The sequence below is a fragment of the Bidens hawaiensis genome, unplaced genomic scaffold (genome assembly GCF_021521415.1).
Source record: "Bidens hawaiensis isolate Kalapana, Puna unplaced genomic scaffold, B.hawaiensis_p1.1 tig00007641_1, whole genome shotgun sequence".
Taxonomy (NCBI): Eukaryota; Viridiplantae; Streptophyta; class Magnoliopsida; order Asterales; family Asteraceae; genus Bidens; species Bidens hawaiensis.
Window position 1 is genome coordinate 704220 of NW_027491532.1, and position 27865 is coordinate 732084.

The 27865-nt window shown below is 37.5% G+C and overlaps 3 protein-coding genes across 3 annotated transcripts; all 3 read right to left on the reverse strand.

Annotated features, from left to right (window-relative positions):
* Nucleotides 1–8940: 8940 nt before the first annotated feature.
* On the reverse strand, nt 8941–11594 carry LOC143635644 (uncharacterized). Its single transcript, XM_077103421.1, has 8 exons — nt 11560–11594; nt 11396–11483; nt 11149–11328; nt 10902–11045; nt 10218–10391; nt 9991–10145; nt 9779–9902; nt 8941–9029 (listed from the first exon to the last, which is right to left on the reverse strand). Exons 1-8 carry the CDS (start codon nt 11592–11594, stop codon nt 9018–9020), a joined length of 912 nt encoding a protein of 303 aa, XP_076959536.1. The 3' UTR covers nt 8941–9017.
* Nucleotides 11595–15774: 4180 nt separating this feature from the next.
* LOC143635671 (protease Do-like 9) lies at nt 15775–19421 on the reverse strand. Its single transcript, XM_077103444.1, has 9 exons — nt 18893–19421; nt 18219–18418; nt 17949–18129; nt 17641–17832; nt 17298–17530; nt 17101–17202; nt 16936–16986; nt 16275–16379; nt 15775–16195 (listed from the first exon to the last, which is right to left on the reverse strand). Exons 1-9 carry the CDS (start codon nt 19419–19421, stop codon nt 16097–16099), a joined length of 1692 nt encoding a protein of 563 aa, XP_076959559.1. The 3' UTR covers nt 15775–16096.
* Nucleotides 19422–23598: 4177 nt separating this feature from the next.
* LOC143635672 (uncharacterized) lies at nt 23599–26859 on the reverse strand. Its single transcript, XM_077103445.1, has 4 exons — nt 26798–26859; nt 25665–25832; nt 23873–24030; nt 23599–23783 (listed from the first exon to the last, which is right to left on the reverse strand). The coding sequence occupies exons 2-4, from the start codon at nt 25816–25818 to the stop codon at nt 23676–23678; spliced, it is 420 nt and encodes a 139-aa protein (XP_076959560.1). The 5' UTR covers nt 25819–25832; nt 26798–26859; the 3' UTR covers nt 23599–23675.
* Between the last annotated feature and the right edge of the window lie 1006 nt (nt 26860–27865).

Here is a 27865-nt window from a genome sequence, read left to right on the forward strand (position 1 = left end):
TTCTATTACCTTTTGCATACATGTTTCACACTTCCCTTTATTAATTTTGAGCAATATGACAACATTGTATTGACATCAAAACGAAATAAAACGAAGTAAAACATACATGCGCGAGCTTCAAGCTCAAACGCGTTAACGAGTCTTAACTCTAAAACGTCAGGGCCTTAGCCCAATAATATGAGCCTTAGCTCAGGGCCTTAGCCCAATAATGTGAGCCTTAGCTCAAATCACTCAAAACATCCATCCTACATGCTGCGCAGCCTGACCATAAAAATACCTAAGCACAACTAAGGCAAAGCAAATGCCAAAACATAGTTGTTAAGGTCTCAGGTCGAGGTCGCGCATGAAATTGTAATGGATATCTGAGTAACACATATTGACACGTAAAGGCTAAAAAACTCATAATTCCATATAATAAATGCGCGATAACGGCGCGCAAAAGAGGAATAATGAAAACGCCAAGGCACGTGTCAACATAATCAAGATATGGCAAAATCACTTACAATATGACAAGGATTAAGTATAATAATTTCCTTACAACCTTGTTCTTATTTAAACGTGCAAGCATATCTTATATTCAACAAGCAAACATGCAATATAAAGAGATGAATGGGGAATGCGCAAGATGCGAAGAAGGGAAAAACAAAATTTCATTCCAAAGCATTGAAATTTACAAGTTTACAAGATGATGTGATACAAACTACAAATAAAAAAAAACATGAAGGGCTTCTCAAGTCTCCACGTCGACGTCAGCCTCTTCATCGTCCTCATCACCGCCCTCAGCATCTGGCGCAGCCCGCTCCTCGTCATCTCCAAACTGACCATAGTCAAGTTGTTCATCCTGAATGGAGTCTTCTATCACAATAGTGTCAGGAGCGGATCCTTTGGCCACGCCAGAGCCGCTAGCAGGAGCAGCATTCCCCGCGCCATCATCGCCGCCACCAGCCCCTTCGCACTCGTCAAGTAATTTCTTTAGCGCGCCGAGGTCGGGCTGGTCTGCAAGCGCGGATATCTGCAAATCATATGGAAAAATATGAGTACAAAAAAGACTTGGAAAATAAGTCAAGGTAATCTCATTAAGGTTAAAATACCTGCACAAGGATGGGATGGGAGTATTCAAATACTTCTCCCCCATATCGGCCATGTCCGCGCAGGCAACGTCGCTCTGATAAGGGTAGTCGGATGGGTTCTTCTTCAGCATGCCATATTTATAGCCATCCTTAAACCCTTCAGCTCGACCCACCAAGCGCGCGGCAGCGTTGCAATCCATCACAAGGGCCTGAAACTCGTCTGAGTATTTCATCGCGTAAGCGCAACGAGTCATACCCTGTGAGATTAGCCATTGGCGATCCTGCACGAGGGAAGCAACAGACGTCTCAAGAGCAGGAATCTGAGAGTTTAACAACTCAACAGTTTCCTTAGTCTGTTTCAGCTCCTCTTTGTCGGACGCTGCTGCCGCCAAGGCTTCTTCCTTTTCCGCTCGCGCAAGCTCGAGTGCTTCCTGGCTAGACGCTGCCGTCGCCAAGGCTTCATCTTTCTCGGCCTGCGCGGCCGCCAGCTCCTTCTTCAGGCGCGCAACCTCACTCTCCAGTGATGATTTGTCAGTTATAGACTGGACAAGAGCTTGGTCACGCGCCTCCGCGTCCAGCTCCAAGTCGCGCACTCTACGCGCGTACTTGGCCGCGTCCGCCTCGGCCGCCTGTAGCTTCTCCCGCGCAGCCTGTAGCTCATGCCCGCGCTTCACGAAGGCAGTGTTGGCACTTGCTCTGTTCTCGCTGAGCTCTGCTTGGAGTTTCTCAGCTCTCTCTCGAGCATCAGAAAGATGCCAAGCAGAAACTTTAGCCTATTGCTTGGCTTCCGCAAGAGCATCACATACCTTTACGAATCATAGCGAAGCTCTTGGGAGGCAGCAAAGAAAGCCGACCCAGCAAACAGATGATCGTTGAGAAAGTCATCTCGAGCGCGGTCCTCCTGAAACCTCCTTTCAGCTGGAGGCACAGAATGAGCCCAGAAGTCCGCACACACACCCATGGACTGAAATGAGCTGTCCTCAGTAATATTCCATCTCGGGCGGTAAATGTGATCGGCTTCCTACAAACACAAAGTAATGATCTAAGTCATCAAAACACTAATATGGAAGTCCGCGCAGCAGAGCAAAAACGAACCAATACCTGCGGGGATAAAGCAGAAAAGTCAGCGCCAGCCCCACGAGAAGACTGCGCCACGAAACCCCGTGGCGCTGCAGGGCTGGCGCGGCCGCTGTCGGAGCCTTCAACTTGAACCTCCTCATCCTCCTCTGAAACAGGCCTTTTCTCCTGCGACCTAGAACCAAAATCAGTCTCGCGAGGAGGGCTGCGCGCAGGAGGAGGTGAGGGAGGTCTCGACGCCGCCAGGTCGGCGCGTAAAACGGCCTCCTGCTCCTTAGTAATCCCGATGAGGGGAGATTCAGCGCTTGCAGGAGCAGGAGCAGAACCAACGGCGCTGGCACCGGCGCCAGCAGTGCCGCCAGCAGCTTGTACGCCAGCAATGACTCCTATGAAAAAATCAACAAAAAGAAATGGTTCATAACTTGATCTAAAAGAAAAAAGTCAGAAAATAAAGGCGCAATACATACCTTGGCGCAACTCCGTTCGCGAGTCAAACATCGCCATGAAGTCCATTCTACCCTTTTTTGAGGGTAAAACAGGGGACTTCGAAGCGACCTCCGGCGCAGGCTCGGCACCTTGTTGCCCCTGAGGTTGGTCCACCAAGGTCGCCGGCTCTACAAACATTTGAGTGAGCAAAGATTCATTAGTAACTCTATCAGAATCGCGCTCATAGAACCATAAAGGATAAGCAAAGTATACCTGTCGAAGAGGAAACGGCAGGCGCAACGCCACTCCCCTTTTCCGCCGCGCGAAGGGAGGAGGTAGTGGCACCATACCTCGTGTGGACAGGAGGTCTGCCCACTTTTTGAGGCAGGGAAGACAAGGAAAACTTGGTGGTAAACACCTGGGTTTTCTCAAGTCCCTTCGCCTGAGTAGGAGGATCCTGAACAACAGGGGCATCATCTTTCTTCTGTTTCTTACTGGCCCCTGCGCCAGTTTTCCCTTTAGCCTTACGCTTTAGTTGGGGCACCTCAGCCTCCTCCTCCTCCTCCTCTTCCGCGAGCTCCAGCTCGTAGTTTTCGAGCGCATCTACAATATGTGCAACGGAAATGTTAGCCAAATTTGGTATTATAAAGGCATAAGCATAAGTACAAAGGCTTACCAGGCGCATCGCTGTCAAAGAGAAATCCCAGATCAACAGGGATGAACATGTCATCGAAGCGATCGGGAAAGCCAACCTCCCCAGCGCCCAGCGCGACGGAGCCACCCTCCATATGCTCATCATAGGCGGCGTGGACATAGTCCTTGCTGACTGCACAAACAAGTCAAATGATATCAGCAAAACGAATTATATTCGCGCAGAAGTAATGCTATGAGATTAACTTACACAAGCCGTCAACTTGGATAACGGGCTCAGTCGCGCTGTCGGCCCACCTCCTGCTCATACCAACCCCCACCAGCGCCTCCTCGCAAATGTTCTTGGCGGGGGATGGTTCGGCAGTCAACTTTTTAACCCAGGCGCCAGTTGGGTTCTTGAAGACACCCACATCCGCAGGCGCAGAAGAGATCGCGCGCATGGTCATGCGGATGGGGATCACACCAGCCCTGATATAGAAAAATCTCTCAGACCAGTCATGAAGGCTCTTGAATGAAACAGTGCAGCACTTGACCTTCTGACTGCGAGGAATAAATGAGAACCAAGAATCTTGGATCTTGGGCTTATAAAAAAACTGGAAGCGCCGAGGGGTGGGCTCCTCGCGCTGAGATTTGCACATGAACTCAAAGTGAGTCATGCGCACGAGTCCAAACGGATGGACTTGGGATATATGAATCCCATAAAACTTAAGCAGCGCACCCACAAACCTTGTCATAGGGAGACGAAGGTTGCAGTGGGTGAAAAAATGGCAATAAAGGGATATATAGCCGGTGGGCGGGTCCGCCGCCGTTTGCCCGGCCGCCGGCAGCATGCAGCCATACTCAGGGAGAAAACCCTGAGATGCGATAAGGCTGTCAAAATCGGACTGCCTCAGTTTACAGGGGATCTCATCCCACTTCTTCACTGCCTTGGTCTTCCCTACCTCCTCCGATGAGGCCTCAGCAGCCCTCTTCCCCTTGCCGGTCTTCTTCAATGTAGACATTACTAACGATTTAACACGGCGATGGATAGGGGAGATTGTGTTGTCTGAGCTATCAGACATACAACTGTAAAAACGGACAAAGGATGCTTCTGAAGAACAGAGATCTGGAAGCAGAAGACAGGTAATCGGAATAGAATGAAAGAAACGAAAGCTCTGAATAAACAACAAGGAAGATGAAGGATAAAAACTCTAAGGGCTTGCTTTTATAGGCCCGGGAGAGAGAAAATTTGGTACTGATCGGACTTCACGTGCCTCCACTCGCAGGTGTAAGCCAACGCGAGCGCGACACGTGTCCCTGACACTGTGTGAGGGGACACGAAAAGAAATGATACAGGTGCTGCCAAAGTTCACGCGCCACCACTCGCAGGTACGGACCAACGCGAGCGCGACACGTGTTCCTGACACTATGTGAGGGGACATGAAAGGCAACTGTAGCACCTCGAGCACACGAAAAATCTGACACGTCTCCATCACTGACGCATGTCAGCAACAACCAACCACATACAGGGACGATTCGTTTTCAACCAAAATGATAGAATTTCGCGCAACGATGAGTAATAAGAAGAAAAGACAAACCTTATTAAAAGAGCAAACTATTAAGTCTAATATCTATCTTACCTCGCTCGCGCGAGACAAGACACACATTAGACTGGGGGGCTTGAAGAGGTATGTACCCGCCTCAACACCGAGCGAGGCGGGTCAACCCACAAGATATAGACAAGAGGCTTGAAATCAAGACATTATGAAGGCACAAAGCCAAAACCTATGCGCATGGCGCATATCACATATGCTCACGCATATCACATATGCTCAGGCATCACATGCTCATGCATCACATGCTCAGGCATCACATATGCTCACGCATCACATATGCTCACGCATATCACATCTGCGCGTGGCGCATCCGCGCGTGGCGCATATCACATGCTTGTGCATATCACATCTGCGCATGAAACATCTGCGCGTGAGAATAAAGAGAAGACCTCGCGCATCCTCAGGATAGGCGCATATCACACATGCACATAATCAACCTCGTCCTTATCCAAATTAGGGTAAGGACAACCTTGATTGTGCACGTCAGACAACCTTCCAGAAGGTATCTTTTTAAGGAATAAGAATATGCTGATGTTGACAGCTGCCAATGAAAGGTGGACAACTCAGCAAAACCCACGTGCAACTAACCAATGAAAAAGCACCAGGTGTCCCAAGGACACGTGGCGCGAAGCTATAGGAGGAGGCCAAAAAGGCTCTAATTGGGTCTGAGCCCAATCATTGGAAACCCTAGCACTATAAATACCACATCAACTCCACAAGGAGAGGCACACCCTATTACACAGTATTCAGCTATATTAAGCAATACACTCCAATTTCCTTACTGTCAGATTATTATCTTCTCCTACAAATTCTTATTCTCACACCAGAGGGTTACCCCAAAGAGGACCCCTCTGTCCCTTTCTGAGGGGTAAGTTTGACGGTGCTGTTCATTTTGTAGGTGGAAGAGTCCAGATTCCAGAGAACCATCGGTGAAATAGCATAATCACACCCGAGGAAAGTTGATCGTCTACCAGTGAGTCGATCCACGTTTCTTCAACCATATCAAATGAGATTGTGTCCTAGTATTACAAAGACTATGGAAAATGCATGAGTCCTCTTCGTCTAGTTAAGGATTCAATTTTCATGATATACAACACTGTACGGTTAGAGGTAGGTAGGATTTGAGATGTATGTTAGCCGTTAAAAGAAATCCGTGTAATGATATAAATTATCTAAATCTTGCAAAATTTAAACCAATGGATTAATCATTATCATCGTACCCAGTAAATCCTATCAATAACAAAGCTATGGTAGGGTCTGAGGAGGGTAAGATGTAGACAGCCTTAACTCTACCCGTAAGAATAGAGAGGTTGTTTCCGGTGAGACCCCTGGCTCTAGTAGTTTTGCATCAAGCCTTGGACATAAGACACATAACACTCAACCACCGGGACACCGGCCGATTGTTGCATGTACCCTTGTCTTTCAGCTATCAACGCCACCACATGATGCCTGATTAACCTTCCGCCACTTTTAATGTAAAACAAAATCTAAAATAAACTTTCCAATGTGCACCTGAAAAAAATCAAATTAGTTGTTTTTAGGTATAGCCAAGATATACGGGAAATTATTTCACGTACTGTTGGTTTTTATTCAAATTTTATAAAAATAAAATAGACTAGAACGGGATACTTTAATGTTAATATACAAAATAAATTAGGTATGTGAAAAAGATGTTCGAAAACAAATGAGCAAATACTGAGTATAACAAGGTAAACGGTCAATGATCTTTGGCTCAGTTGGTAAATGCTAGTTGGGTTAAGCGTTAGGCAAGGGGTGATGTATCAGGGTTTGAACCACGCATGTGGCACGGATTAATTGTGGGAACCTCATGGAGTTCCGGTTCAATTCCAATAAAATGTATGCCACTAGTTAAGGAGAACACCACCGTTACAGGATTTTAACTCAAGTAAGGTGTGTCCTCCAACAATCATTTGCACTAAAACAGTCAAGGAAATAAAAAACCTAAAACAAGGTAGAATGTGGATATGTAAATTTTATTTATGTATTTCATGATTATAAAGATAAAAACTCATGTTGACGATATAAGTGAAAATGGCTATTTTCTGTACATAAAGTATTCAAAAGATAGTAATTAAAGTGGTTGTGCATGCTTGAAGCTAACGAAGGTTTCAATTCAGGATTGATATGATGGTGGCGATTGCTTGTTGTTAAAGACGCAAGCATTGGCAGTAGCACATTCTGGCATATATATCATTTAGTATTGTCCGTTTGTGGGCAAGCATGCTAACCAAAACACCACCATAAATCACTTCATGACACCTCTTGTCCTATTATCTGCCACTCAAGAACATGTTTTGTTTTACATTCTTAGACTTTTATGATAATTGATACTTTGAAACACTATTTTAGATTGCTTTAACATGTCACTATTCTTATAGCTCCCATGACACATGTACTATGTATGCTGGGATTGGTAATTCGTTTCATTGTTACACTTATCCTTGAGCAAAGGGTTGGTTTTTATATAGGGGTGCTGACGTGTTGAACGAATCAAAATTGGAATATTCGAGTTTTGAAAGTTTTAAGCTGGATTCGAATACGATTTGACGTCCGATTTATGAGTTCAAATCGAATTCGAATATGCAATTACGATTTTGAATAAATTTAAAGTTTTTCGAGTCTGATTCATTTACTAAACACACCTAGGTGAGGGTCGTTGACATACTACAATGAGGTCATCGAGTTTAATATGATATTGTATGGGAGAAAGAAATCTAAATATAATCGAAGTCCAATGCATTGACTTAATGTTTTCCAATGATAGCTGGAGTGGAATGATGGACACGTTCTTATGAACTAGCTTCGAGGGTTGTCGAAGTGGAGATAGTAGAGAGGCAGGGTTGTTCAATCATCTATCGTTTATTTAATTGAATGGGCATGTGGAAGTGGCGATGTGAATTTAGATTTTTGAAAAGTGGAAAGGGTAGTAATAGAGATTAGAATCTTAGAGCCGATATAGATTAGGGATTTGTAATTTTAGACATATAATAATTTTAGGGTAATTGCTAGTTTAGTTAATCGTTGCCTTGAATAAATATATACATATAATAAAAGAATGTACATAAATTGAATTTGTATTTGATTCAAAATTCTATTACCAAGTTCGAATCAAATTCAATGTCGATTCAAATCGAATTTCGATTTTTTAGAGTCCGGTTCAAATACTAAACTAGTTTTATACCCATTCCGGTCATCTATGGTCTCTCTTAAAATAAAAGTTCAATCATATTGTCTAAAGTTTAAAAGATGCCAAATACAAATACAAACCAAGAAATAAGTTATGGTTATTAGATGTGCATAAATCGGGTTTTCCTAATATCCGGTTTCGGGTATAGAATCAGGTTCGGATATGGCCGACATTGAAAAATCAGGTATTGATCATACCCAGGTTGAATTCAGCTCCGGGTATTATCTCTAAAATCAATACCCTATGCACCGGGTTTGGGTCGGATATAGAACCGAGTATTCTAAAACCTGGTATTTGAATACCCTATTTTCATGTATTGAAAAACCCCAATTTCGGGTGTTTTTCGAGTATGAAATGAGGATTTTTTAAGGGCTGCAACTTTTTGGGGTATTTTTCAAGTGTTTTTTGGGTATTTTCATGTGTTTTTCGGGTAATTTTTGGTGTAGATCGGGTATTTGAAAAACGCGGTTCCGGGTTTCAGGTATTACCGGGTACAAATCGGGTCCGGTTTCTGGTACGAGTTTTGGTGTTGAAATGTGTACCCTATCTACACCCTACAGGCAGGGTCGGCAACGATTTAGATAGTAAAAACCCATATATAAAAAAACTTGGTTCCGGTTTTTTTTTGGTCCGGTTCCAAATTCGGGTTGTTTTTACCTCTAATGGTTATGGACCTTTATACACCCAAACGTAAAGAGTTTGATATATGTGATTCTTGACACAATTTGGCCCAAACCTAGGTAAACACCATCAAAAAAAGTTACAAAATCATGTTATTAAACATAACACATAGTTAATGAGAATGAGTGACAGTCGCTTCATCTTACATGACACTATATTTAATTCGAAAAACAGATAGCATGTTATTAAAAACAAATAAAAGTTACAAAAAAAAAAAAGTTTGATCACTTTGTTGTTTAAAGTAAAGACTGTATTCCACTTGTCATTAGCTAGCTGCATCTGGAGAAGCTTAACACCTTTCTTCCATCCCTAATGCCTTCTCTGTTGTCAGTTGATCATATCAAATGCAGAAAAAAAAAATATTACAAATAAATAAAAAATAACAACTATTCAAGAAACATATGATAAAACAACAATGTAAAAAAAACAAAAGAGAAATGTTAAACCACCCAACCAAAATTCAAATTTCATATTTGCCTATAACAAAAATCTTTGTATGAAAATGGGATATTTCACATTATGATTAAATGATTTTATTATGTATGAAGTCATCCCTTAAAACAAAGCACAACAATGTACACTCATCTCCCTTTAAGATAAAAAGAATTTTATGTATCATTGATCTTATTATGCAAAAAAGAATCAAATATATATTATAGATCTTATTGAAGAGAAAACAACTTGGGGTGTGCATGAAACCGAAAAACAGAACTTTCGGCTTCGCATATAATTAGAACCGAATTTATGAATTTTTCAATTTTTATTTTGTTTAATATGTAGTTTAAAAGAAGTTAATAAAAAGGGTAACCCAAATACTTAATAATCTGTTAATTAACTAACTAAAGATTTAAACCAAAATATCATTATTGTGTGCCAATTTTTTTTGGGCCCAAAAATTTCTAGCGCAAATAGCAAAAGCCGAAAAATTTGAAACTAAAACAACCAAGCCGTTTTCAAAACCGACTCGTGCACGCCCATAATAGAAAGGTAAAGCACTTAAAACGAATGTATTTTACCATCGTGTTCACGAAACACTGAAACCATGAAAGAAAATGGAATAATTTGGATACCTTGCGTCTCTTAAACTTCCTTTCTCCGCCATCTGAATCCATGAAAGATGATGTAACACCATCACCATATTCAAGAGGTAAAGCTTTGATATCCTCAGAGAAGCCATCAGCAAGACCAAGCAGCCTACATGCATACAAAATCACTTTAAAAAAACATACTGTGCATAAAAGACTATATTTAAAAAAAAAAAGGAAAAACAAGGCTGACCCACCCGTTTCTTGATTTGCGCATGTGTTTGAGCTTCTTTTTTTCCACTTTCGTAAGAGGAGCTCGAGTGAAGAGGTCTTCTTCTCTCCTTGCCCGGTCTTCCAATTTTGCTTTATATTTACTCACCTCTCTATCTTCGATTCCAATAACCTCCCTCACCTATTATTACATAACCGTCAAATCAATCAAGCGTAAAAACAAAACCAAGAAAATAAATAACAGATCCCTAACCTCCTCAGGCTTTCCTTCTAGATCATTCAAAAACTCTCTTGTAAACTCGCTCTGCATAGCTTGCCTATAAGCTTGTTTCTCTTTCCTTAACGCATTTCTTTCATGTTTTGAGCTCTGACTTTCCTCCATTGAAGCTGGTGCAATCTTCGGGGGTCGATACTTGCCATCATTATTCTATAAATAAATAAACATAAGACATTTTGTTAGCAAGAATGTCTTTGTTTGAACCCATTGATTTAAGGAAATGAAAACTATGCAGTTAATATTGGCGATACATCGGTAGGATATCGGTGATATATTGGTTATCAGTCCCCAAGCAAAATATCGATCAGAATATTGGTACCGATGTCATCGGTGATATTTGACCAATGTTGACCGATATTTTGGATGCCTTGGGTTGATGTGACTAGAAGGAAGATTTCATGGCTTACGATTAGATCATGTTTCAAATATCGACACTTTTGAGTTTTGACTTTTGATATTAGTATTAATATTTTGAGTTTTGACTTTTGATATTAGTATTAATATATACAGGTTTACGATTTTATACATGTATATATATAAATTCTGCACGATAATAAAGTCACCGATATCCCACTGCGATAACCGATATCTCAAATATCAGTCGTTGACCGATATTCGATTTTCACCGCATTAAGTGCATAGAAAGAAAAAACAACTCACATCAGGGGCAACTTTGTCAATAAGCATGTCTGGGTTCGGACGAAGCTTCAAAGAATCATCTACTTCATGAGGCTTATCTGAGTCCACATTTATCCTTGTTAATTTTTGAATTTGGTACTGCAACTTCTTATCAATGGGACGTATCTGCACATAATCATTAAAACTGTTATACAACACATTTAAATGATTAAAACTAAAATAACAATGAAACATAACAAGCATGAAGACTAGAGGGGAAAAAAAAAACCTTCTCCAAAAACAATCTTGTCTCCAAAAGACTGTGAACAAGAGGATGTCCTTGAACAGAAAGTCCTTTTGCCTTGCGAAGCAAGTAATATACGAGTGACTGACAGTAGTTTAGAAGAAGCAGATGCTTAGCCTCAAGATAGCTGATTCCATTTTTTGTTGGATATACGTCTGACTTTACCTGAGAGTTAAAACTTTTAAAATATATAATTACTTGAAACAAAAACAAGCGAATCAAGGGTGGGAACCTTTGTAGTCAAGAGCTGGACTTTAGCTCGGAGATCATCAAGGCCGCCTTTTATGTCTTTTAGTACTGTAATTAGTTGAGGTGCTTCTCTAAAAGCAAAGAAAGGCATTAACACAAAAACTAGAAACAAACGTATATATATATAATTGAAACTATAAACCACACCTTTCAATTTTGTCGGACACCTTTGTCTCTTCCATCCGTCAACCTGCTGCAACAAAAAATTCATAAACTTGAAGTAATAAGATGATGTATGCATATATTTTAGCAGAAAGAAAGCAAATTTTGGATTGGATTTTTCGTAAAGTAGCTGGTAACAATGTTATAGGAAATAAACAACTTGTTCATTTCATAGGCAAAGTGATAGAATTTAAAAGTAATCGATATAAACAACCAATGGGGCTTCAAAAGGTAACACATTGTTAACGGGCAGAAAAGGTGGGGCTTTAAACCACAACAGTGTAGTGATTTTGAGATCAACGTGTCCGATATAGAACTCAGGATATTAACAACGTGTATCAAATTCATACATTTTGAACTTAGACCAAAACCTTATGATCACAATATTAAATATGATTCAAAGCCTGTTTTCAACTCTAGCTGCTTACAAGACCATAATCAACCAGTGTAGCAAAAATCACTATTAACCGGCGACTAGTCGCTAATCACTGCCTTGCCAATTCGATTTTCGCTAGTTGAAGACACTAATCGCTAATCAGTCAAACTCGGTCAAAGCTGGCTGACTAGTGCGTAGCGAGTTCTACAACACTGTAATCAACAATATAAAAAATCTAAACAAAATAAGAATCCTAAAGACAGAAAATTCTGATAATTCATAAAAAAAATAATATACAAATCACCTTCAGTTTTAACAACATGCTGTGTACCATAAATTTAGTTCAACTACTACAACAAAACAATCCTGGTTACCAAAACTGTAGCAATTTTCAAATTGGCTAATCGATGAGACTAATCGCTAATTGGTCAAACCCAGACCAAATCGCCGGCCGCTTAGCGCCTAGCAAGTTTATCAACAATAAGACACATTATAAAAAACCCTTAAAAATGAGAACCCACCCGAAAGACAGAACTTTAATAAAATAATATACAAATCACCTTCAGTTTTATTTAGCAGGATACTTGAAAAAACAAATTTCAACATTTCATACCACAATATATTAGTTCAACTACTACAAAATACTCCTCCTTACAATTTTAAAATGATCAAAATTGTAACAGCAACAACATGCTAATATAACATCCAACAAGTAATAATAATAACTGATTGCTGCATCATGAAGCTACCAAACTGTATAATAATAATAATAATTACAACATTTTCGTAAACACTTTTGGTCATCATTCGCCTAATTATTACATAAAAGAGCGAATTAATCTTAATCGACATCATAATAATAATGATAATAATAATAATAATAATAATAATAAGTAAAAAGTTATCATTGGACCCAGGATTTTTTGACAATGGGGTCCCATTATTTTCGACGTTCAAATTTTTTGGGTCGGTCGTTGTTTGGGTCGGGTCAGGTCGGATCGAGAAACATAATAGAAAACAATATCATTATAATAAAACACACAAAATAAGATGTCATTCGAAACGATAAGAGAAAACATTGCAAATTCTGTTAGTGTGAAGTTTCTCAGTAAAAAAACTGGGCTATGTCATTCAAAAATGTAGAATTCCAGCAGTGAAATGTATGATATGAACAAGTTGCATGCTTCCATATGCAAAATTAAAGCTTTGCCATTGTAAAATAGAAAGTAAATAAATACAGGCTCTTTGTCAGGTAAGGCAACTGGTATTTTTGGACAGTTTGCTAGAACATTGTACCGCGGGTTTCTTAAAACTTACCGGTTTAAACCAAGATATTTTTTATAGTTTTTGGCGGCCCATATCTTTTTAAAATGACTTTTAACCTAGCAGATAAGGTTGAAACAAGTAATCTTAGTAAACAACGAATCACTAATAAACAAATTGTATCCTGAAAATCCAAGATTGGTTTCTTTACATCTTTTGTAATTGATTAAGTTTCTGTTTGACTTATCATTGTTCATGTGTGATATTTGATTCATGTTTTGAGGTTTATTAATGTATTTTTGAGTTGTTTTTTGAGTTAAAGTTGTATTTATATGGAATTACAGGTAACGTACAAATGAAATTAACGTGCTAAACGTGAGAATCAAGTAGAGTAATTATATATACAAGTAGAGTAATTATGTAATTACACCATAGAGTAATTACGTAATTACTCTATGATGTAATTACATTATTACTCTACTTGTATATATAATTACACTACTTGATTCTCATGTTTAGCACGTTAATTTCACTTGTACGTTACCCTCCCCTATATATATATATATCCCATCTTCAAACCCTTTCCCCATGATTTTTGCATAATTAACCCTAAAATTGAAGTTTTTAAAACAAAAAAGTCACAATCCAACAATAATATACAACATATTATTACCAATCTAAGTATATAATTGCATAAAATCAATCAATTGGACTTTTTTATTTTATGGAGTAAGTTTTTTAGCCCTAAAATTACCTGGCAAAATCAGAAAGCAATGACGAAGGAGGAGCGTCGAGAGGGTGGCTGGTAGAAGCGCGGCAGAGGGGCTTGAGCAGTGTTGAGGCTTGAGCCGCACTGTTTCTGGTCTGATGTTATTATCAACTTATGAAACCCTAATTACTGTATTATTGACTATTTGACTAAATTTTTTAAAAAATGTAAGGGGCTAGAATATTCTAGGTTCCCTTATTACATATTTACTCATTTTTTAAAAATCAATTATTATAAATTTCTCCTCACTATATCACACATATTACATATCTTCCCAATTTATTAAAATTAACTAATTAAATGACTGTTTTACCTTTAATGACATAATTAAATAAGTATTTACGTATATCACCTTCCTTAAAACATCAACTACATATCTCCTCAAGTTCAATCCAAACCGAGTCGATGTAAAGACGAACATATCGAACACTAATAAACCAATTGGCATCGAACTTTTTAATCGTCGGTCAATATAAAAAGTTTTAGATTTAATTTTTTTTTACCAACAAAAACAACTCAAGTATAATCAAAAAGTGTACATGAGACGGCGTGATTCAGAAGGAAAAAATAGTGGTAGTCATTTATGGCGGTGATGAGATGGCCGGAAGCTTGCCGAAAAAATCGGGCTTGCCGGAAGTAGGTTGGAGAAGATGATTTGATGGAGTGGGTTTAAAAATTACTAATATAACTTTGTTTTGTTTAATTAATTTATTAATGGTAAGGGATATAGGTAACTTGGTAATTTAATATGAAAAGGGGAAATATGTAATTGCTTGTTTAGGTGTAGGGAAATATGTAATTAAGGGTGTTAAGTAAGTAAAAATCCCAAAATTTAAAATAGCAAAAAAAAGGTGTAAACCGGTGTAGAGAAGCCTCGAACCTGGGACGTTCCAGACATAAAACCGGGATCTTTTTCACCAGAGTAGATAAGTAATATATTTATGGGGTCCAAGTGTTAATTTATGTGGGGCCCTTCAAAAAATTTTATATATCGCTTCTAAATAAATTTTAAAAAACATTGGTGTCCCACAACCCCGACGGAAACTATGTAGGTCCACCCCTATTATAATACATTAAAGAAAAATGCCGAGTGTCACTAAAAAAATTGAGTTGTGTTATTTCATAAACCTTGAGCACATTTTAGTAACGTGTAAAGTTTTATTTAGGTTGTTTTAAGTAAGATAATAGATTGGTGTAATCTAAAAAAGAAATTAAAGAAACCAAAAGTAAAGGGTATTCTATTTTGAGAAAACATACACATTCTTTTCTTAGTCAAACAAGCAACCAAACCCATGTTTAAAGTTAAGCTTTGTTTTCAAGGTAAAGGTTACTTCTTTTAAGATATTAATCAAATTCTCAAGTTAAAGTAAGAGTTGTGTGTGAATTTGGTCAATTGCAAGTTGTAAGCTAAGCAGTTAATACGGAAAAATATCGGATATCCTAATGGAAACTGATTAAGACTAACTATAACATTGAATACTAAAAATTGATAATTAAGATTTAAAACCCTGATATCAGGAATATTGTTGATATATCGGTCCAATATCAGTCAATATCACTAATATTATCGGTACCTATATTCTGACCGATATTCTACAAAGGGACTGATAAGTATATATCGCCAATATATCGGTGGTATATCGACGATATCGACTGCACAGGTTGTAAGCTACATCAAATGGATCACTATACCAACTTCTTTTCACCAAGAGGTCTTTCAAACCAACACATACACTAGAGTACACACAAGATTATAAATACCTGATGCATGTTACCAGATATTTAAAGATTTATAATTCCAACTTTAAAAAAAATCATTCAAATAATAATGATGATATCAACAATACAATCTCTTAACTACCAATGACCGCCAGAGCGGTCCACAAACATGCACGTTATGAAGATTAGTCATTTAAATGGGCAATGGTAATAAAATCAAAACGGAAGATAAAGCAAAACTTGCAACATTTCTTCCTGCTTCATCATGCCATACCCGTATATATTCCCACTCGCCATGGAGCACTAATCCAGTTCACAAAAACCCCAAATGTGGGCTTTCCAGGAACTCCCATTGACCCGACATTAAGTCAACAGTATACCGTTAACTTTGTCTTTCAGTTCTTGAGATCATCTGACATGGCAGATGGTATACAATGAGTTGAGAGAATGTCCACAGTCGCAGCTTTCGCCTTTTTTGTTTCGAGTACCACTATCTACAGCATTCACGTTGCGTTTAGTTAATTTAACTTTTTAAACCATTGTATTTCATTTTTTTTATTGCAAATAAACTACCTGCTGATATTCCAATTCAAACTTTAGATACTCGTCGGTGCAGCTTTCTACCATGTTGGCTAAGCTCTTCAGATTTTTGACTACTTGACCATTGAAAGCCAGAACCTAAATACAAAAGTTATACCAAGATAAATAAAGAAAATGCATGAAAAAATCCATGATATCAGTTCTCAACATATATTTTATAACCCTTAAAACATCATCAACAAAGCCCGAATCTTTTAAACAAAAAAGGTCAAAAATCGCCTAAAAATAGAAACTTTGCAAAAAAAATCAAAAGATCTTCCTACTGTTAGTTCTGTTTGTTTGGTGTCGGGGTCTCTCTGGACGCAGCCTCTCTATCTCTAGATTTAAAGGTAAGGTTTGCCTACATCCCACCCTTTGCAAACAATACCAATAGCTATGTTATTTGTGGGATTTACGGGGTACGTTGTTGTTGCAAAAAATCAAAAGATCGTTTAAGTGTATTCTTATTAAAGATGGTTTCTTTAATTTTATAGAATTGCTTTTGTATTAACTAAACAAGAAAACCTAAAAAACTGTTGTAGCCTACTGCAAGAAAAAGTAATTAAAAGAAAACTGCTAAAAAGGGTCCTAAATTTTTTTAAAAAAGGATGTATTTTTAACAAATCATAGGGGTAGTTCATCTAACAATACTAACCTGAGTGTTGACAATCTCCTCATATCCTATGTTGATATCTGCCACAAGTACCTTCAATAAACAAGTTGAATATGAGGAGTTGACGACAAAACTTTCATACACCGCATAATGAAACAAAATAATAATAATAATAATAATAATAACAATAATAATACTAATAATAACCTGAGAGACAACTACAATCTGTTCATCTCGCGACTTTGGCAATTCATGCAGAAGTTTGTCTAACAGCTTAACGGGAGCATCATATCCATAGTCCTTTCCATACTGATACATGCACAATTAATGAATTAAATGTGACCAAAACCTATAACTATACAGCATAAAAATATTAAAATATAATAACGCGTGCTTTTAAGTACCTCAGAACGAAGATACGGTACAGATACAGTTGTAAAAACCAATCCCGCAATGATGTAATAAGAAGGTGGTTTTCCCTTAATGTGTGCAGGAATTAGCTTTCTGTGAGTTTCAAACTTGATATTAAATTTCAAGATTTTTGAATCACGAAGGACTTTGATTTGAGCTGTATCGCCAGTGTATTTATGAGATACAAGATAGCTAAAACCAATCCTCTCTCCATGCCTAAAAGGAACTGTAATTCACCAAAAATGGTCAATGCATACGGTCAACAAACTAAAGATTCACGTTTCACTAACAAAGATAGAAGCTTTATATTTTATATATATTATAATACAATGTTACCTGTTCCATCATTGGCAATATCAACACCATCAAAGCTAAGAATAATATCCGACGGTTTTAAAACTTTATATTCGGGTGATGTAGGGTCGATTCTTCGTATACGAACGCCTTTTTGAGTATCTTTCATCCCTGTAGACTTGCGCAAGTCGGGATTTTCCATCTTCTGCCATTCGACTCCAAGAATGGGAAATCCTGATTTGCATAAAAATACAAAATACCAATCACATTAAAACTTAAAAAATGAGTAAAAAGATCCGCTTTTCTCATAATCTTGAAGCTGAAAAGATAGAACTTGAACAGATATTTACCCGTATATGATCCGCTTTTCTCATAGTCTTGAATAAAGTGCATTATGACGGGCGTCGGTATGACATATCCAATGTTTTCAGCATCCTCATGTTTCAGAGACTGAAACGCAATACCAACACAATTTCCCTTATCGTTAAACGCAGGTCCACCCGAATTCCCTGAATTAATAGCAGCATCTATCTGCATCAAATTCAGATACATTTTGTATTAATAAACCGACACTAATATTAATATATGGTTAAACCTAACCATCTTCATTTTTTATTAACCTGCAATCCCAAAAGCTCGGTCGACCCGTGAACATAAGACAATATCTCAATTCGCGAAACAACCCCGCTCGTGACAGATATCGTGTCTCCTCCAATTGGATACCCAACAACTGTCACCGCATCTTGTAGCGCAGGCAAATCCCCAAATTCCACAGGTGATACACCCGACCAAAATTCATCATCCTCCACAGTAAGCAAAGCTGCATAATTGTTCACAAAATGAATCGACAATTAGAAGCAAACTTCAATAAACTCCTAAATCATATTAATCAAAAGGTCGAGCCAAAAACCTCCTTATAATATACAAACTCATACTAATCTATAACTAAACATAAATATGACATAAACTCAACTACGTGTAAATTTTTAAAATTTTATATATAAAATTTTCAGTTTGACCAAATAGGGAGTAATCGTAGACTAGTCAGTTGGGTACCTACTAGCGATTGATCGGGGCGCCTAGACGGGATTTTTATAACCATGCTACTAACACACATTAATTAGTAATCCCCAAATTACCCTTAATCCACCAAAACCCATTGCGTCGGGGACCCGCTAACAATTGTAAGAATAACTGAATACCAAATAATATCATGTGCAAAAGCTAATAACTTTAACTACTAAATGTCATATTGTTAATCACATGATCATCAGATTAATAAGCAGAAGCTCACCAATATCACATTCGGTCCCAATCGCAAGAACGGTTGCCACATACTTCGTATCGGACCCGCGTTTCTTGAGCTTCACTTGTGTATAATGCTCCACAGAATGTGCATTAGTCAACACTCTTTTCCCACTAATCACAAACCCACTACTACTCGAACTAAACTGCCGCTTCCGCTGCCACGGCAACGAGAAGTTCGGCTCGGTGTGGGTACAAAACACCTTCACCACGGCGTCCATCGCCGGCACCACCCGAGCCATCGCCGTCACCTCACCGTCAATCAGCAACCCATTCAAACTGCCGTTGCCGTTACCATTTTCCGTTAATCTTGACGGAGAAACGGCGGTTTCTGGGTTTTGGACGGAGGGTTTACGGCGGCGGCGGAGGTGGTGGTGGTGATGGGAATTGGGGGTGTGGGTTTCATGGGTCAGTGTTGGATCGTCGCCGGAGGTGGAGGAATTGGGTGATTTGAGATCTAGGGTTTCTAGGGTTAAAGATTTGGGTTTACGGCCGCGTTTGCGTTTGTTGTCGACCATTGTATTGGTGGGTTTGTGGGTGGATTGAGTGGGGGTTAATGCTCCAGTGGTGAGAAAATGGAAGCTCCGGCAAGACGGCGGCGGCGGTGCGACGGCGATATTATTATTATTATTGTTGTTGTTGAAGCTCCCTGAGGCGGGGAAGGTTATACTTCAGATTGATGTGAAACGTTGTCGTTTTATATGTGGGAGTTTCGTGAATGGTTTGTGTAGACCATTGACGTGGTTGCTTCCAATGGAAGTCATTGTGGTGGATCTTCTTAAAATTTATAGTTCAAAAAGTGTTTTTACATTAATTGCTTGATTATTAATATTAGCCAGAAGTGCCCGCGTATTGTGGCAGTTTCTCGTGAATTATCTCATTGTATTGGTTTGTAGTGTTTGGTGTGATGTGAATTTTGTCTATACGGTCTGTATGGGCCTGTGACTCGTATAGACCTATGCGATGCACTATAAACAATGACCGACACAACTCAGGTGTTATACGGTCCGTGTAGGCCTATACAAGCCGTATAGGCATGCGTAGTTAGCATGAGGGTGGTATAGGAAGATCACATCCCATTTAAAAACCTACTTGTGTGGCAAAACCTGGGCGTAGGAATGAGCTCGATACCGTACCGGTGCCAATACCGAAAAGGCGAAAATCCCTATCCTGAAAATTGCAATTTTTTTGTAGGGGTACCGGTATTTAAGGTAAAATTCGGAAAATATCGATATCGTACCGTACCGGTCCTAAAAACTCAAAACCCTGGTACCGATTCAGTAGACGATACCAATACTGAATTTGCTCATCCCTAACTGGGCGTCTAGCAACATGGTCCATTTCATTTGATGTCTTTAAACCAGTCAACAGCAAGAAGACTAACAAGTTTGCCACCAGACATCTTTAATGATGTTTAATAAGGATTAAAGGAAGCATGAAATATTAATAAAATACTTTCCTAATGAAAACAACAATGTGTGAAGTGGTGATAGACCTTTGATTTATTATAGCCACACTTGCTATGAAGTTTAAAAATCAAGACATAATGTATTAGTTATAATTTATAAATATTCATAATGTACTAGTTCGTTTGTTCTCCTGATCAATAGTATATGCCTGAAAATGATTAAGAAAATGAATTATTGTTTATTAATATTATAAAATATAGAATAACTTTTAAGTTTATCAAAAATGTGCGCATAAACTTTGAAAAAAAAAAATAGAACTTAGCTAATAAATCAATTCATTTATTATAATAATGGGTCTATAAAGGAAAAAAAAATCAAAATCTACAAGGGTTAACGGGTCAGGGCGTTTTTAAACATGTCAATTCGAGGTTAACTGTTAACATGTTAACCTATTTTGAAGGGAATCAACAACCATAAGATTCATTTTTAAACAGGTCAATCTAAACAACAACCTCTTTTATAGAACTACCTATACTGGTCAACCCAAATACTGCTTATACTGGTGTCGTGAATTTTAGGTTGAACTTCGACCAAAAAGACAAGCATAGGAATAAAAAATTACCAAGATTTTCAATTTTGACCAAAAGCTCAACAAGTCAAAAATATATAATTTTACAGTTTGTATGTTTAATATGAGAAGTTACCCATCATACCAGTTCAGAAACTCGTCATTTCGTGTATCGCTCTTTCTCCAACCTTATTTATAAAATTCCCATTATACCCATTACGTCCATTTCATGTCGATTAAAACTATATATATTTACATGTTGATTAAAGGTTGAGCCTGTTTAACGATCACAACCTCTTTTAGTAATTTTGACCAAAGTGTACGATTAAGTCCACCGTATAAAACAACATTTTACCAGTTATGTCTTCGTGTACCTTAGTGATTTTCTAGTAATTACCATTATGCCCTTCCGTCTTATTTTTTTGCTTATTTTGCTTTTTTGACAGTTTGACCAAATTTTATACAAAGTTTGGATCTCTACTGCATTAGCTTTGACCCAATGCAAACTGAAATAACAATTGTTTACACTTAAGATGAAATAATAAAACCTGAATTCTTTTTACATGCATATATTTTTTTAAATACATCTTACAATGGTGTAAACTTAAACACCATTTTGTACATTAGTATCAACTTTAAAGATTTAGAAAACTTACAAATCACCAAAAAGTACCACATACAAATTTTTTTTCAAATTTCAGCATCTTGGCATCAATTTCGTTTACACCCATCGCTGGGTATTTTTACATGATCATTTGGGCGGAGCCTGCTTGGTTTGTAAGCCAGCCAAACTGGATCGGCTTGTAAACAAACCAAGATCGATGCTCACTCAAAATTGGCTTCTCTGTAAGCGAGCCAAATTGAGTGTGCTTGGCTTTTAAGCAAACCGAGCTAGGTCGGTTTGTAAACGAGCAAACACCAACCTAACGTAAGCTTAGCTTGTTGGCTCTCACCTGCTGGTATCGTTTAGCTGGCTCGTTGGCTTGCTTGTCGGCTCGTTTAAAATTAAAGCTCAATATATAAAATTTATAACTTTTATAGTTTAACTATGCATTATGATTTTTTTAAACATTAGCAAACACTCTAATATTAAATAGAAAGAACCAGCCGTTCAGTGACCTCATACACGCCTACGCAATTTGTCATCCGGCTCATCCGCCCCCTCCAAGAAATGATCGAATGAATCCAGGCCCGTTAAATGCCAATGAAAGATCCATCCCCATATAAATGATCAACAATGCTCGGGTAGGGTTTTTCGAATTTGAGAAATTTAATTGTTGAGCCGAAACCCGACTCTAATCTCTCCCGGTTCTTCAGGGTGCTATTCGGGTTCGGATTTTATCGGGCGTGGGTTAGGGGTGCAAACGAGCTAAGCCTCTTACGAGCTACCCAAGCTTGGATCGCTAAAAGGCTCGAAATGAGCCGAGCTTTTTCGATATTGAGCCGAGCCTGAACCTCAAATAAAGCTTGTATAGTTTTCAAGCCTGAGATTGAGCCTTGTATGAGAAGCTCGTTTACTTAGCAAGGCTTGGGTATATTTTTTTAAGTTTTACCTATATTGGACTTCTATCTATTAAGTTAACACTTCATAGACAAGCTCGAGACGAGCTTTGGCTTCTTTAAGGTACTAAACGAGCTCGAGACGAGCTTAAGCATGCTTAAGGTTTTTCTCAAAATATATAAAAATAATTTTAAAAAATGAGTATATAAACTAATTAATAGATAATAGATGACTCGATCCTGAGCCGAGCTCAAGCAGGAAAAAACAACTTACGACCCAAGCTGGAGAGCTCAAAACGAGTCGAGCTCAAGCTGAGTTCGAGAATGAATGAGCTCGGGCTCGGCTCGTCTACACCCCTAGCCGTTCGGTTATCGGGTATTTGGCCTAGAAAACTAAAATAATTATAATAAATAAAATGTTAAATTATCATCTCCATTTTAAATAGGCAAATAAAACAACATAATTCAAACACCCAATCCTTAAACAAGTGGAATCAATTTGTAAAATCCAGATTCAAGTTACCTTGATGAACCGACTGAGTGATGGAATGTATGATGAGCCGGTCAAATGATCGAATGAATTGCCATGTCTGAATACTTTGACTATGATTAATCGGTGGAATTAAAGTGATAGCGGAATAATAACTGATGGAATAGTAAACAATAGCGCTAACTGGAATCGACTATCGAGCATCCTTGTTTTCGAAAGGTTGTCTATCGAGGTCTAATACTATTAATTAGGGCATACTTGATTAAATGGGTTATTCGGGTTTACCTGAACCCCTAAAAAAGTAATCGGTACTCGACTCGAAATAGTACAAGCCGGGTTTGTTAAACCCGGGTTCGGATTTTATGAGTAAAAGTACTTTTAGGTTCGGGTTTCATGACTCATGAGTACAAATAATTTCGGGTTAACAGTTTCTCGGGTCAGTGTTCGAGCTGCTGTTAATAGCAACAGGCCTACATCAAATCAAAGATATTAAGTTTTGTAAAAAATATACTATTGTTTTATGATTTTTAAAGTGATTAATAATTGATCGCATACCAGCTTTGATCCTAAATTTCCAACCAAATTTGTATAAGAAAGCTTAATACGCGTGTACCGTTTTTAACAGGCATACATTAAACATTGTACCACACATCCATTAAAAGATGGACAAATGCATGTTACAAAATGCATACAAACCGATAAAAGCAAACGGTTCCCATTTCACGATATCAATGACTACCAATTCAGAGTTTTATTAATACATGCTAAAAGTCTAAACAAAAACAAGCTTACAAGCAAAAACTCGTCACAGAGCGTTTATCATTCGCTTCATTTCAGCAGTCCTCCGAGGATCTGGATCTTCAATTGCTCTTTCAGTCAACACATGCTTAATTCTACACATCGACTTCCTAACCTGCATGTTGACCACAAGTCAAAACCTTATCGGGATATTTCTTTGTGGGTCCCATATGAAAATGAGAAGTCAGATGAAAGGGGCAGAACCTTAGGGAGGCGTTCTGGGTTAGGAAACCTTAAGTTTTGAGCATGAAGCATCTGGCGCTGAGTCATCAGCATGTTCTTTTCCTTAAGCAGGACATACCATAACTTATGTAAATCATCCCATGATTTGAGACGCAGTTCTGAAGCTTTCCAACTACGTCCTGAATTTATAAAAGTAATTGTATGCAAGTTATAGTAACACGCTAAAAAAAGGAGAGAGAAAGACCACATACAAAGATCAATACAGCATGCAAATAATAAACATAAACATAATGTAGTTTTGCTTTCATGGAAAGTGGAAACGGGTCCTAAAGTGCAGCCTGGGTTGTCACAAATCCAATGTATATTTGTATATTGCTATCATATATTATAGGGGTGTTAATCGGGTCACCCCAATCGGGTTTCGGGTTAACAAGGTTCTTAAAAAAAGAAAACTGGCCTGCAACCCGACCCTATTAAGGGTCGGGTTAGTCGGGGTTCGGGTTAATCGGGTTAGTCGGGTTGTAGTAGAAATTGGAGGTTTTTTTAAACCTCAACTCAAACGACGTGTTCTTATTTTAGTAGAATTTATACCATGAATTTGCAGAAAAACAAATGAATGGGACTGTGTCACCGTTTTAATTGATATTGATAATGGCCTGCTATAGTATTCGATTGATGGTTAGGTTAACAGATCTAATAGGTACATGACATATTAAGCATTCTTCAATTTGAATCAGATAGCATTAATGCTATAGCATCATCTAACCGATAGCATTCTTCAATTTGGATCATATAATATATGATATTTAACATTATAACTTATGAATCATTTAAATAAGCCAACAACTAACAAAAGCCACATAGATAACTATGTACACATAATAACAATTCTGTTTTCAATTTTCAATTCATGTGGGTAAACATTGTACACATAATAACTATTAAAATTTCAATTTTTCAGCACGTATTGTTTCAGTTCATCATTTGAACAATTGTTTTAGATTCATGATTCAAACAACTAACAAGTTAACTCACAATTACAACATCAATATCATTAATATAAACAAGTGCAGGTAATCGGGTTAACCCGAAACCCGATTTTTTTCCAAAAACGGACCCGAAACCCGACCCTATTAACAATTCAAGTTAATAACCCAATTAATACCTTTTGACCCCATTTAACCCGACCCTAATTAGCTTATTTGGGTTCGGATCGGGTTAATCAGGCTGGGGTATTTTGGGCACCCCTGATATATTATGCTTTTACATATATTAGTACTGCTACATAAATCAAGGAAGACACGATCCAATAACCCTTGTTTCTAACTCTAAACTTATTCACATGTACAATGAAGTGTCTTCCAGATACAATTTTTATGTAACTTTCATGTCAATTTCCGCTTACATGTTTGCAATTTATATTTATATGTTAAAGAAGCCACAGTTTTCGTTACAGTTTATGGTTATCAAGATTTCTTTCTGTAACCTTAATTGATGTTTGCTAGATTTAACAACGATGAGAAATGTCTTAAAAATGATGTGCATCTTAAGTGCATATATGGTGGACATGTTGTTCCTCAATAGACCAACTGACCAAGTCTTTGGTGCAAACAATACTTAATCTTTATATATCTCAAGTAATACGAACATTTATCACATATTCACATCAAACAAGTAGTGTCTTCCCACTTCAAGCCAACATAAGTTCTCAAATAGATGCATATTTCAATAAAAGATCATTAAAATCAACTTATGAAGCAAGCCACAAACATATACTGAAGTTAACAGACAGCATGAGTGTGAAAGCACGTACCATAAACAACAGGCTTTTCGTCCTCGGGATTTCTATCCGCCTCAAAGAACTCCTCAAGGGGATTATGTGCAGTTCTAACCGCAGCCCCAGCTGCAGAAGCTTCGGATCTTGCTGATGAAAAGAGCCTCCTTCCCAAAACTATTGTCAAAAACATGATTACACTCAATGCTACGTCAAAAAGACCACAAGAATTTTTAGCTTATTATCTGGTAAAAATTACCTAATCGTCTATAACAGTTGTAAATTTTTAGTTTTTGTTAAACCCCAAGGGCAAAATCGTCAAGAACAAATCGTCGAACAGTTGGTGTGCATTAACACATCAGAGTAACCAACTAACCACAACAAATTTTCAACTTAATATCTGATAAAAAACAGCTAATCCTCGATAACAGTTGTAACGATTCATATTCCGTTAACCATAAAAGCAAAACTGTCAAGAACAAATCGTCAAACAGTTTGTATGCATTAACAAATCAGAGAAACCACAAGAACTTTTAACATATTATCTGACATAAGCTACCTAATCGTCTACAACAGCTGTAAATTTTCAGTTTTTGTTAAACTCCAAAGGCAAAACCGTCAATAATAAATCATCGAACAGTTTGTGTGCATAAACATATCAGAGAACCCACAACAACTTTTCAACTTATTATCTGATATAAGCTACCTAATATTCTACAACAGCTGTAAATTTTCAGTTTTTGTTAAACCCCAAGGGCAAAATCGTCAATAGCAAATCGTCGAACAGTTGGTGTGCATAAACATATCAGAGAACCCACAACAATTTTCCAACTTATTATCTGATATAAGTCACCTAATCGTCTACAACATTTTTAACATTTCAATTTTCCTTAAACCCTAAAGGCAAAACTCTCAGAAAATATCGTCGAACACTTGGCGTGCATTAACATATCAGAGAACCCACAACAATTTTTAACTTATTATCTTATATAAGTCACCTAATCATCTACAACAGCTGTAAATTTCCAGTTTTTGTTAAACCCTAATGGCAAAACTGTAACAAACATATCGTCGAACAGTTGGTGTGCATTATTAACAAGAACAAAAAGAAACAATTTCTAAGCTTACATCTTTAAAAGCCTAAATCTAATTAGGGTTAACGAGAAGCGTACCAAAATCAGATGGTTGCAAATGAACAATTGGATTACCAGAATGCAACTCAATCGATCCCACAGGCCACAGATACTCTAAAATGACGACGATTCAGGGATTCAAGATCAATGCAAATGGGTTTGATGGCCCAACATAAAAGCCCACTAGTGTCATGACCCATGTTATTGGGCCACAGTAGTTTCTTTTTAATAAGTTAAAGAGAAGTCATTATAAGGAATCTGTAAAGAAATAAACATGGTTGAAATGACTTTTTATAAGAAATGTATAGTTTTTCATAAATTTAAATGAGTTTATGATAATCTATTTCATCGTATGTTATTTTTGAATTAATATTTTAATTTTACCAAGTCATATGATTAAAAACTCCATTAACTTATATGAAATTTCAACAAACTAATTTCGTTTAAATTTTAACCTAATTTCGATATATCAAACATTTTGTTATAAACCAAACACAAATACAGTCGCATTTATTTTTTAACTTATACTTCTAAATTTCAATAAAATTTGACTTTAACTAGTTTTTATTAAAATTGATATACTTCAAATAAAATAAATATATTAATTATACTTCAGATAAATAAATATATTAATTATACTTCAAATAAAGTAAATATATTAAGTGATAAATAAATGTTGTGATTTTGATATCTTCCAAGACTCCTATTAACTTTGGCCCCCCTCTATGCCAACATAATAATGCATTCTAGTGAAAGTTGTAACGTGCATTTTATATACTTTCTAGAAAGCCACTTTTTTTAACGTGAAAAATAAACAATAATTGACAGGCTCGATTCAATCCATCCCCTGTCACACTCACTTATTTTATAAAATAAATAAAGCAAGAAAGGCAAACTTTAACATATAATTCCAACTTAAAAATGGACAAGTAAAGTCACCATTCAATTTCAATGTCAATAATCTTTCACTTAACAATAATTGAAAGCCCATGAAACCAAACATAAATTGACGTGTCTAACATGTTTAATGAATTAAATATTCATGTATGAATTTAAACAAGTTGATAAGCAGGTAAATACGTAAATGGTATTTGTCTCAATGATATC

Bases quoted from the DNA above. Each gene is read 5' to 3' on its own strand.
- LOC143635672 (XM_077103445.1), bottom strand. From the start codon at position 25,818: ATGTTTTTGACAATAGTTTTGGGAAGGAGGCTCTTTTCATCAGCAAGA. The intron at 24,031-25,664 runs GTACGTGCTTTC...TTATAAATTCAG, and splicing joins CGAAAAGCCTGTTGTTTATG to GACGTAGTTGGAAAGCTTCA. The intron at 23,784-23,872 runs GTTCTGCCCCTT...GTCAACATGCAG, and splicing joins ACCCAGAACGCCTCCCTAAG to GTTAGGAAGTCGATGTGTAG.
- LOC143635671 (XM_077103444.1), bottom strand. From the start codon at position 19,421: ATGGTCGACAACAAACGCAAACGCGGCCGTAAACCCAAATCTTTAACC. The intron at 18,419-18,892 runs GTGAGCTTCTGC...ACAATTATGCAG, and splicing joins TGGGACCGAATGTGATATTG to CTTTGCTTACTGTGGAGGAT. The intron at 17,203-17,297 runs GTACTTAAAAGC...TGCATGTATCAG, and splicing joins TACCGTATCTTCGTTCTGAG to TATGGAAAGGACTATGGATA.
- LOC143635644 (XM_077103421.1), bottom strand. From the start codon at position 11,594: ATGGAAGAGACAAAGGTGTCCGACAAAATTGAAAG. The intron at 11,046-11,148 runs GTTTTTTTTTTC...GATTATGTGCAG, and splicing joins CAAGATTGTTTTTGGAGAAG to ATACGTCCCATTGATAAGAA. The intron at 10,392-10,901 runs GTGAGTTGTTTT...ATTTATTTATAG, and splicing joins TTGACAAAGTTGCCCCTGAT to AATAATGATGGCAAGTATCG.